The following is an 11118-nucleotide window of genomic DNA, read 5'->3' as shown; positions in this document are numbered from 1 at the left end:
TATATATATAGTTAAAGATTAATAGTTACTATCAAGATACCAAAGATTAATAGTTACTATGTTTCAGATATATATTAACAGCAGCATTCACTCGAACATGCTCAGTTCAGACAAGCTCCCTGGCTAAACTCCGCCCACACCTAAAAAGTAGCTTTTGATTGGCTCTCCAGAACCTCATCTCCAAGATACACCCAATGAACTCTAACGAGAAGTTAGAATCCTCCTTTATTAGTTTAGTGATTTATAATACTGCATTTCTCTGGTTGGGATCGATTAACTATGAACGATTAAATATATTATACTCCTTTTTATTCTTGCTAAAACATTTTGAACCCGGGGTTCACTACAGGAGGTTTACGCTTTACAGTAAATTATTCACATGCGTTACAGGAAGATCACGGTTTTTTTCCATGTCGTGTTTGAAGTTTCACGTGGTGCGCATCGCTCCGAGGCGTTGATTGGTTGAGAGTTGAGATGGGGAGGTTGGAACGTCATTTATTACGGACTGAGATGAGAGGAGGGTCTTTTTGACAGTACTCTTTACAGAGCTCAACAGCCAGTTCGATCAGAGCTCAGAGCTCACGGTGCTGTGTTTAGCTGCTACCTTTATTATTTGTCCCAAATGGCTGCATACAAGCTGGTTCTCATTCGCCATGGCGAGAGCTGCTGGAATCAGGAGAATCGCTTCTGTGGTTGGTTCGACGCGGACCTGAGCGAGACAGGGGCTCAGGAGGCAAAGAAAGGCGGTCAAGCTTTAAAAGGTTTGTATAGTATTATATTTTCCAGCATTATGATTTGTGAATGAGCGTTGTGAATCTGCTGTCCTATGTATATCAGCAGATTAGCTCTAGTTTGGTTTTTGAAAGAACATGTGCGAAATGTCTTAACTGAGTGTCACTTTGCCCGCGTTGTTTTATTAATGTTTGCTTTGAGATGTTTGCGTTTTAAATAATAAAATTCAAACCGGAAAATTCAAATGACTTTCAGAAGACTGTGCATCCCCAGCACAGCCCCGCCTCCTACATGACGCGTGTACGATTTGATCCAATAAGCTGGCGGTTTGCCTTTTACTGACGGGTAGAGGGCGGGGCCTACATGATGCGAACGTGCAGCACAGGACGTGATTTTGTTCACGTGCTGAATTTCCCAATCGGATGCACGAAGTGACTTTCATTTACCGTTATGCATTATATATTTATATAAAAATATATAGCAAAAAATATAGTGCCTATATATATATATATATATATATATATATATATATATATATATATATATAATAAATTAGAATATTTTAGTAATTATAATGTAATATTATATTATTTTAATAACTATAACAAAAATATTATCTACATTTTTTAAGTTATTGTAATATTAATTTGTGTAGTTTTAATTCCATATTAGGGCTATGCTGTATTCAATGTGCATTAAATAATATTTTAATAATAGGAAAAATAAATGATGATCACAGTATATTTAGTTGTATTATGTTGAATTCTGTGTTCCATATTAAGCCTATACTGTGTCTTTGCAGATGCAGGGTTTGAGTTTGACATCTGTTATACCTCGGTACTGAAGAGGGCCATCCGGACGTTATGGATTGTTTTGGACAGTATTGATCAGATGTGGCTGCCTGTGCACAGGACCTGGCGCCTGAATGAACGCCATTATGGTGGTCTCACTGGGTTAAACAAGGCTGAGACTGCGGCCAAGCATGGTGAAGCCCAGGTTAAGATTTGGAGGCGCTCCTATGACATCCCTCCACCATCTATGGATGCAGATCATGACTTTTACAGCATCATCAGCAAGGTGGGTTCTTCAGCATCTTTTATTCATTATGGTACTTTAAACCCTTAATTTGTTACATTCAAATGCATACTTTGGATGTATTTGTCTTTATAATTAGTCACCGCCCCCCCCTTATATTCCATAGATTTTCAAAATATATAAGAAACAAATAATAAGTGCACATGGTGAGGATGTACTTAATTTTTAGCTTTCTGAATGGATGATACTGCATAATGACAGCATGCCTATCAACTTTTTTATTATCTGCATTCTTGCATCCCGTACAACAAAAATCATAGAATTCATACGCCATTTTAACATGCATTATACCAACACATGAATCTGAAAACCAAATTTCTTGCAGCATGTTGATGTTACACATTGAAACTGACGTCCTAGTAGTTAATCAGTGCAAAGACTCAGAAAACAAAGTTCAAACCTTATTTGTATAGGAAACCCCTTCCAAATGTTGATAACATTCAAGCACTCTGGTTTTCCTATGACCTAGAACAAACGAACAAGAATTTCTATTAGATTAAAAGAGCAGAACTATAACATGGTGATGATTTGTTTATAGAACATTTGAGTAATGCACCAGTTTTGTCTTCTGGGATGTCTTGTCTTTCTATAGGACAGACGTTATGCTGATTTGACTAAGGACCAGCTGCCTTCTTGTGAGAGTCTGAAGGACACTATTGCACGAGCGCTACCCTTCTGGAATGAGGAGATTGTGCCTCAAATCAAGGAGGGAAAGAGAGTGCTGATTGCTGCTCATGGAAACAGTTTGAGAGGGATTGTGAAGCACTTAGAGGGTAATTATCCCACAGTATCATTTAAATCTCTTGTTCAAGGTTCCCACCCTCATTGAAATCCTTTAAATATGATTTCCATATATGGAAAAGTCATGGAAATTAATAGAATCTTTCATAAAATACATGACCTGAAATAAAATACAAATAAGATATAAAAACCTTTAATTTAGGCATTTCTCACTTTCATTTAATTAAACGTGATGTGCTAAAGTAACTACAATTAAAACTGAATAAATTAATAAAAGCCATTTAGACACTTAAAAAAAAAAAAAAAATTGCCAAAGACACTAAAATGACTCAAACTTTAAAATTAAAATGGATAATATAAAAATAAAAATGACTTGTGGGGTCACCACAGATTATTTAAATTGAATTCCTTCCACAGTCTCAGTTTGTTTCTTCACACCTGCAGGTATGTCTGAGGAGGCCATCATGGAGCTGAATCTGCCCACAGGCATCCCTATTCTGTATGAGCTGGACAAGAACCTGAAGCCCATCAAGCCCATGCAGTTCCTCGGAGACGAGGAAACTGTTCGCAAAGCCATGGAAGCTGTGGCAGCACAGGGCAAAGCCAAGAAATAGAGTATATAATCTATAATTATACATCAGCACTGAATTACTTTAAACAAGACTCCCATATTTAACATCAGCGAGACAGAGCTCTGTAGAAAAAGTTTATACAAGTTAAAAATTATAGGACCTATATGTAACCAGTTTGAAATGTTAGAATTTTGGAGTGGTTTTGAGTATTTATAACTTAAACAGTTTACAAGGACCACACGTTTTTTGTTTGGATTTGTCTTTATGTAATTCATTCCATACTTTACTTTGTCTCCACTTTATATTTGGTCAAGCGTTGTCAATGTGGCATCTCCAAGTACATTTCTTTTCACATTAAACCAGTGTTGAGACTGTCTGTTGGCCTGTGTGATTCTGCTTGATAAATGCTAGAGATGTATGCTGGTACATGTAAACTTGTGTCAGTTTTTGTTTATTTAATGATGGTTCTGCAGTGCTTTATTGCAGCTTGAACACTGACTTCAACAAATCTTCAGAGTGTTTCACCAAACTCCAGTTTCAGTGATGGTGCTCTTGCTGTTTTAGCATTAGTTATTTACACCAAGCACAATTTAGGATCTCATAACCATCCATTTGACCTATAAAGAATATGCATCCATTATTTTATGTTAACTTGCACCATAATTCCATAGGCACATTAATCAATAACATACATCAATACAATTTGAATGTCACTTTTTGAATGTCAATGATACAACATGTCTTTTAAGACCTTGTTCCACATCCTTCAAATATCTGATCTGAAAGACTTTTTTCTGCTCTACAAATTTCTCAAACAGATGAAGGCCACCTCCTACTCCAAAATAGTGAGATTTGGTTGCTAAATAAACAATACCATTCTCATCAAGCAGGTCACAAAACACATTATGAAGTGAAGAGTAGTAGTCCGTGTTGTATATGGTTTCTGATGTGAAGATAATGTCAAATTTCGGAGATGGGGTTTTATTTTGCAAAAGTGTGAGAAAAGAGTTCCAGTCGCCTGAGAAGAAACCACAACGATCCAGTAATTTCTCTGTTGCATCCAGGGCTTTTCTCTTACATGGTGGGCTGCTATTTTTCTCTTCATTTTCATCATCATCTTCACAATTGAGAAAAACATTCGGCACTGTTAACTGCTCTATCACAGTGCTGTTATAATCCTGGAAATCAACTTTGCTGGCTCCTCTCTTCAATGCAAGTATGCCAAGTAGACCAGCTCCACAGCCTAAGTCTAACACTCTTTTCCCAGCGAAGGTCTCTCCTTCATCATCGATGTACTCAAGTAGATCGTAAGTGCATTCCCATATCTTAAGTCCACCCTCATAGATTCCAGAGATGAGGTCTGAGTTAGGGCTGCACGATTAATCGCATGCATTTGTCATGCGTGTCTCATCAGTAAAGCCGGTTCCGTGATTAGCGGTAAATGTCTGTCACCTGTTTTCAAACAGGAGCGGCAGTTAATACACAGAGCCGTAGTTCACTGACAAGCTACGCAATATTCTGTTCATAATTGAGATTAATCGAATTCGATTATGAACACGATATTGCGTAGCTTGTCAGTGAACTATGGCTCTGTGTATGAACTCCCGGTGCATTTGAAAACAGGTGACGGATATTTACCGCTAATCACGGAACCGGCTTTACTGATGAGACACGCATGACAAATGCATGCGATTAATCGTGCAGCCCTAGTCTGAGTTTTGAGTCAGTGTTTTGGCCAGAATCTCCTCACTGTCCTCTCGTTCAGGAGCAGTCTTCTCAAACACTGATTCATTGAGACAGAGCAGGGGAGGCAGGGCACCTATGGTGATGGTTTCAGGCACCCAGTTCTCAGTTTGGGACAGAGGATCCAACAAAGGTTGGTGCTCCACAGCATCCTTCATCTTCTTTGGGACAGTTGCACTGACTTCCTATGGAAAAAAATACAACGTACATATGATATTGACAGATGCAATCACAACATGGGGTGTAGCTTAATTACCTCTACATATACGCTTTCACATTAACTGTTAAAATGGAATATCGTCTAGTCCTAGAATTTAAAGCGTGCGTTACATTCTAAGCATAATTTTAGATTTTACAGTCAGCTGTCTTGCAGCACTAGCCAAGATATAGCCGGGTTTAACAAGCTAATAATGAATGACCTTACCGAGCACTTAAGATCCACTTCATTTGCTTTGTCGTTTGTTTCGTCTGTCTTTAAAGGAATATCGAAGTTGAAACTGAATGCCATCTCTCTTATACTATTTCGACCACAGCACGTGTTAACATCTACTATCCGAGTCCTTAACGAATTGTTCTTTTGAGTCGGATCTTTTCAATGCATTGGTTGAACAGAACAGGTTCAGAAATAGGTCCGAGTTATTTAAACAGCATTTTCAGCCAACAGGTGTAAATTATTTTAACAATGTAAATGCAAATTAGAATCGCGTTTTAAATAAAATCATGGTTATTGTGAGAGATTTTATGGACTGGTTATTCAACTGCAACAAACAAGGAAATAGTACAACTTCATAAACAAAACACGTAATTTGCCTTTATTGGGCCGCTTTAGAGAACATTTGAGCAAAGCCGCATCTCTGATTTTAGAGCCCACACATGCAGCGTAAAAGATTCACTGAATTGTTTCTTGAGCCGTTCCTTTGAAAGGAAGTGTTCGAAAGAACCGATTCGCGAAAATGACTTGGATATGAATCAAACTGCAATTCCCACAATTCCCTGCTGCAGTTTGTTTTTAATCTTATAAAAATTGAAGCGAAATGCGATGATTTTATTAAATACCACACAATAAAACGTAATTTTGATTATTAATAATATAAAAATATACATTATAAAAATATTCCCAGATCACATTTCCGCGTTCCACGACTTAAACTACAATTCCCAGAATTCCCAGCGTGACAGCTGAGCTCACGTCCCTGAGCGTCAGATAGGCAGACATCAGATGAAATCAAAGGGATAGAAACTGCTGATTTCGATTGTTTATCTCCGTCTGTCCTGAAATATATCTAAAAAACATTCAGCGGTATCATGAGTTGATTTAATCGCAGTTTTAGGAGAAGATCTTGGGCAGGTAAGACAACCGATTGTACAAATTTCTGCCATGCTGTGCTCTTTGATGTTTAGCTCTTGCTGTTTGATTCAGTCAGGTCGAGGTACTCAACATCACTGTTATCCCTTGTTTCATCACTTATGTGCGGTATACAGAGAAATACATATACGTATATTTGTATATTTATGTATCTAGACACGAGTGTGTATTGGACGGATGATAGATACATGAAAGACAGACAGATAGATAGTAACTATATATTGTAGCTATTTCATTTTGACACTGTGATGTACTAACTTAATATCTATGGGTGTATTTCTCTTAATGATAATTTTAGAGGCACAGACTCACGATCTGTCCTTGAGATTATAGTCTGTTTATGACATGGGGGGGATTTAAAAAAAAGTAATAGTTATATTGCTGTCCAATATAACTATTACATCTCTTTCTGCTTTCGCTGTCACAATTACAATGTTGGGTGGTGGTGTTCCCTCCACATTCACTGGTGTGACCGGAATGTAGACTGTCCAGATCCGTCGCTCACATATCTGAATATTACAACGTCTGGGCATGCAGTGCTAACATTTAATTTTTTTTTAAATTCTAACTGAGGACACACCTATATGATTAATAAATGTATTGTCTTGAAACTGGCTTGCCACTGAGTTTGTGTTTTGCCTTACGTTTTTAAATAAATAACAAAGTTTCTCTTCATCATCCCAGATCTTTGTTTATGCATATTTTAATCTAAATTTACATCCAGCGCCTCTTTAAGGGACGGCTTGAAGCACTTCTAGTAAGATTAATGGTTTGATTGCAACTACAAATCCACAGAAAGACGCATTAGTCACTAGCCTAACCATCCCTAAACTTGAAAGGGCGGGGTGTTGTAGGTGCATTGTTATCAGTGCAGTTATGTAAAGTATGCTGCTTTCTAAAGACTGAACAAAAGAGGTCATCAACCTTTCGTATGTTTGTATTATGCTAGATAATTCAGGGGTGTCAGAAAACTAAACCATGCTTGCATTATTGGTTTATATCAATCCACACCATCTGCTTAGAAGGATACTTGGTTAATCTAATTGTCTTAAAGGTTCAGCATGAGGGCAAATGGCAGTGAGCAAATTGCAGGCCGTATGCAGAGGAACTTGCTTGTGCCGATATTCAGGATGTTCGAACAGGTTATTAAAAGATATGATCTTGTCTTTACAGGGGCTGAACATGCGTCCCTGCTCTACTGTCATGCACCTGCTGCTGCGATGCATGCGCGGATGTGGCAGACACAGTCGCAGTCGCATGCCCAGAAGACTGAGGCAGCCTATGAGCTACATCAAACTGATCTTCAAATCCCTTTATTTTAACTCGCTCACTAACTCTGAAGTGGTACTTGACTGCATCCTTGAACCAGTGTTTTGGATGGTGGAGGTTATCACACGATGGTTTGGAATGGTAAATCTCATAATTACCATCATGTTGTTTTGTTGCAATGTCTGTTTGTTTCTCTTACACCGTGCACTTTTTCTTGTTCTCTTGGTTTTTGTGTTTTTGGTAGTAGCTCTTACCAGTTCTGTGGTTTTCATCGCATATGTATGCCTTCTACCATTGGTCCTTCAAACGTACTCTCTTGGCTGGATGATGTGGCACATTTGTTATGGGAATTGGATCTTGGTCATGATAGTCTTCCATTACTACAAAGCCACAAACACTCCTCCTGGATACCCTCCAAAGGTTTGGCACCCTTAGACATGCCATAATCCAGTAGCTGAACTGAAGTGTGTGTTCAGTGTCATTCATGACATGACAGTTCCTCTTTCTTTCTTCACATTGTGTTTCAGATGAAAAACGAGGTCCCGTTTGTGTCTTTCTGTAAAAAGTGTGTCATTCCTAAACCAGCACGAAGTCATCACTGTGGCATCTGTAAAACGTAAGAGACACACAGTTTTCTCTGTCCCAGCAGGCTTATAAAATCTGACTGGTGACTCAGTGTCAGCTGCACTGAAAAATATTATTGTAAGAAACTCACATGAATCAACATCCCTGTGTCTTTCTCTACAGATGTATTCTAAAAATGGATCATCATTGCCGTATCCTTTTTAAATCACCATACATTTTGTAAAAAGTGCACCCATTTGGTCTTGTTTTACTCTAAAATTCTTACATATTGGCTATGTTGTCTTAGTTAAACATTCAGTTTAAAGGAATAGTTCATCCAAAAATTACAATTCTGTCATCAATTATTCAGATTCATGTTGTTGCAAACTATACACAAGTTGTATTGCATTCATTCATTATAATATTCAGATTTAGAACAGAATTATTATAAATTATAATAAAAAAAAATTAACGATAACTTACAAAGCTTTAAAGACAACCTACTGTGAGCTACAAGGTTGTTTACCTTTGTTGAATCCATCAGCTCACAATATTTGAACATATTTTTTTTTAAATAATCATGTATAATCAGAGAAACTAAACAAACAGATTGCCCCAAAAGAACACTTTAGCCCCCCCCCACTCCCTGCTTACACACACACACACACACACACACACACACACACACACACACACACACACACACACATATATATATATACGCATGCAGCAATAACGTTGCTAATTAATATAATTACGCATGCAGCTCCCTTACTTGTATATAAGTAAGAAACAATCAAACTGAATTTAGATAGAATTGAAATTGAATTTGGGGAATTATTCCTTTAACAGCCTTTTTCCACTTCTGTGTAGTTAAGTCCTTAATTATTTATATTCAGCTTGGCTTAACAACTGTGTTGGCCATTACAATCATCGTTACTTCTTCTCCTTTTGTCTCTTTTTGACTTTGGGCTGCATGTATTGCAGCATCAGCGGTCGCAATCTGTTTATCGATGCATACAATGCCATAGATGTAAGGCTTTGTTTTTTAAAACATTTGTTGTTTTGTCTTTGCACTTTTCAATTTAGTATAACTCTGTCTTTGTATCATAACATTTTGAAGCTTGAAAACACCTCTGTGGGCGTTGGTTTTTTCCTTTTACTTATTCTAATGAATAAGGTAGATAGCGTTTAACTCCTCTCTCTCTCTGAATGGTTGTGTCTCTCCTTTTCTCTGTCTGTTCTCAAAGTCTGGTGTAACGGGCATGTCTTAACTGCCAGCTGTCTCTCTGCCATTCCATAGCAATTCAGACACTTGGAAGCGGAGAAACAGGGTGTCCCGGTGACAGGGATTGGGTTGCTCATCGGCATTGTCCCGTCAGAAGGCGTGACTGGGAAGGGAGTACAGGTGGCTCAAGTAGTTTTTCCTGCTGTTGATTTGGCTTTAGGGCTGTCATTTTTGTTTTCTGTATCATGGTTTATTATTTAACACTCTTAAACAAACAGCATGCTATGAAAACCATCAAATGATTTCTGACCTTCCCTCTCCCAATGCTAACAGTGCATATTTAAATGAGCATTACTTACTGACTCTGCTTTTATCACAATTGGATGAGGGGGATTTACTGGTGAACTTTAGACTTTTTAAGCTCTGTTTGGTACGATCTGGTGCATTACAGTTTCCCTTTGGAGCAATGAATCAGAAACATTGCTGTAGAAACGTGTAGTTTTTAGTTTGACCATAACAGGAAATGTTTCTTGAGCACATTAGAATGATTTCTGAAGGATAAAATTATCTTCAAGTATATTGCTATTTTTTATGAATCTAAATATTTATTATCATGCATTATATTTTGAATAATATAAAATACTTTTTGCTTTTCTGATGCTTCAATGGACAAAGGAAATTTCACAACCTCCATACACCTACAAAGACAGGATGTTTCACAAGAGTGTTATCTACATGTGGGTCCTTACAAGGTAGTCTGTTCTTTCACTGTGGCCCCAATACTGACTTTACTATTTCCATAGACTCACATCTTTTGTTATGTTTGCTGTTTTTTTCCATCAGCACAGTGTCAGTCGCTCTAGGAGCTCTCACACTGTGGCATGCTGTACTTATCACCCGTGGAGAAACCAGCATTGAACGCCATATAAACAACAAAGAGGCCAAACGTTTAGCTAAACGTGGAAAGGTAAGTTATAAAAGTCTCAACTTTTATAACTGATTGGAATTTATTTTCCTCCTATTGTTTGATCTCTGGTAACTATGTCAAAACTATAACAAATTTTATAATTATTTTTGATCTATGATTTAACCTTTTCTCTCTTTTTATAGGTCTATCGTAATCCTTTTAGTTATGGCAAACTAAACAACTGGAAGGTGTTCTTTGGTGTAGAAAAGAGAAGGTAAAATGACACATTTTACATGCTTTTAGTCAAATTCTGCATTCTGTAAGCTGTGATTTTAATGTAAATTATTATAATCATCTTCACAGTCATTGGCTGACTCGTGTTCTCCTGCCCTCTGGACACACCCCATATGGTGACGGACTGACATGGGACATTTACCCTCTTAAAAAAGACATGCTGCCAGTTTGAGACATTAAAGACTTGACTGTCTTAGTTGGCGATGACCAACATGCTCCTCAGGGTGAGTCTCACCTGCTGTGCCAAGGCTGAATGCAGAACCAGAACCCTGGGAACACAGGAGTCTGCAGAGCCCAGATTTAGACAGTGATCTCACTGGAGAACTTTTTCTCTTTCTGGCCAAATGAAAGGGCTGCCCTCCAAAAAATTCCATGCATATTTTGGATGGTTCTCTCAATATTTTATAATGAAATCATGACAGCTGTCTGTGCGATCTATGGAAGATACTGTACTTAAAGGGATAGTTCCCCCCGAAAATTAAAAAACAGTCACCATTTACTCACCCTCCACGTCAAGTTTCTTTCTTCTGTTGAACACAAAAAAAGATATTTTGAAGAATGTTGGTAACCAAACAATTAACAGTTGTCATTGACTTCCATAGTATGG

General features: G+C 37.7%; 3 protein-coding genes across 4 annotated transcripts; 2 read left to right on the top strand and 1 right to left on the bottom strand.

The window, feature by feature from the left end:
- The first annotated feature begins 500 nt into the window (after nt 1-500).
- On the top strand, nt 501-3516 carry LOC109088346 (phosphoglycerate mutase 1-like). Its single transcript, XM_042737232.1, has 4 exons — nt 501-761; nt 1535-1809; nt 2420-2600; nt 3013-3516. Exons 1-4 carry the CDS (start codon nt 623-625, stop codon nt 3180-3182), a joined length of 765 nt encoding a protein of 254 aa, XP_042593166.1. The 5' UTR covers nt 501-622; the 3' UTR covers nt 3183-3516.
- A 59-nt stretch (nt 3517-3575) lies between these two features.
- LOC109088347 (histidine protein methyltransferase 1 homolog) lies at nt 3576-5500 on the bottom strand. Its single transcript, XM_042737230.1, has 3 exons — nt 5308-5500; nt 4859-5068; nt 3576-4507 (listed from the first exon to the last, which is right to left on the bottom strand). The coding sequence occupies exons 1-3, from the start codon at nt 5389-5391 to the stop codon at nt 3851-3853; spliced, it is 951 nt and encodes a 316-aa protein (XP_042593164.1). The 5' UTR covers nt 5392-5500; the 3' UTR covers nt 3576-3850.
- A 552-nt stretch (nt 5501-6052) lies between these two features.
- On the top strand, nt 6053-11086 carry zdhhc16a (zinc finger DHHC-type palmitoyltransferase 16a). 2 transcript variants are annotated; one of them, XM_042737227.1, is made up of 11 exons: nt 6053-6231; nt 7423-7659; nt 7744-7938; nt 8046-8134; nt 8266-8294; nt 8982-9115; nt 9386-9490; nt 9986-10062; nt 10154-10277; nt 10421-10491; nt 10581-11086. In XM_042737227.1, the coding sequence occupies exons 2-11, from the start codon at nt 7432-7434 to the stop codon at nt 10681-10683; spliced, it is 1155 nt and encodes a 384-aa protein (XP_042593161.1). In that variant the 5' UTR covers nt 6053-6231; nt 7423-7431; the 3' UTR covers nt 10684-11086. The 2 variants fall into 2 exon arrangements, with proteins under 2 accessions (XP_042593161.1, XP_042593162.1); XM_042737228.1 differs by lacking the exon at nt 9386-9490.
- The last annotated feature ends 32 nt before the right edge of the window (nt 11087-11118 follow it).

Source organism: Cyprinus carpio, chromosome B13, assembly GCF_018340385.1.
Source record: "Cyprinus carpio isolate SPL01 chromosome B13, ASM1834038v1, whole genome shotgun sequence".
Taxonomy (NCBI): Eukaryota; Metazoa; Chordata; class Actinopteri; order Cypriniformes; family Cyprinidae; genus Cyprinus; species Cyprinus carpio.
Note: the sequence above shows the minus strand (reverse complement) of the source record. Positions and strands in the feature narration are given on the sequence as shown.

What these genes read in the sequence shown, in the direction of transcription:
- LOC109088346 (XM_042737232.1), top strand. Translation starts at nt 623, where the DNA reads ATGGCTGCATACAAGCTGGTTCTCATTCGCCATGGCGAGAGCTGCTGG. An exon ending in AGGCGGTCAAGCTTTAAAAG is followed by an intron (nt 762 to 1,534) that starts GTTTGTATAGTA and finishes GTGTCTTTGCAG; the next exon opens with ATGCAGGGTTTGAGTTTGAC. An exon ending in GATTGTGAAGCACTTAGAGG is followed by an intron (nt 2,601 to 3,012) that starts GTAATTATCCCA and finishes TCACACCTGCAG; the next exon opens with GTATGTCTGAGGAGGCCATC.
- zdhhc16a (XM_042737227.1), top strand. Translation starts at nt 7,432, where the DNA reads ATGCGTCCCTGCTCTACTGTCATGCACCTGCTGCTGCGATGCATGCGC. An exon ending in TGACTGGGAAGGGAGTACAG is followed by an intron (nt 9,491 to 9,985) that starts GTGGCTCAAGTA and finishes CAATGGACAAAG; the next exon opens with GAAATTTCACAACCTCCATA. An exon ending in GTTTAGCTAAACGTGGAAAG is followed by an intron (nt 10,278 to 10,420) that starts GTAAGTTATAAA and finishes CTCTTTTTATAG; the next exon opens with GTCTATCGTAATCCTTTTAG.
- LOC109088347 (XM_042737230.1), bottom strand. Translation starts at nt 5,391, where the DNA reads ATGGCATTCAGTTTCAACTTCGATATTCCTTTAAAGACAGACGAAACA. An exon ending in AAGTGGATCTTAAGTGCTCG is followed by an intron (nt 5,069 to 5,307) that starts GTAAGGTCATTC and finishes TTTTTTCCATAG; the next exon opens with GAAGTCAGTGCAACTGTCCC. An exon ending in TGGCCAAAACACTGACTCAA is followed by an intron (nt 4,508 to 4,858) that starts AACTCAGACTAG and finishes TCGTGCAGCCCT; the next exon opens with AACTCAGACCTCATCTCTGG.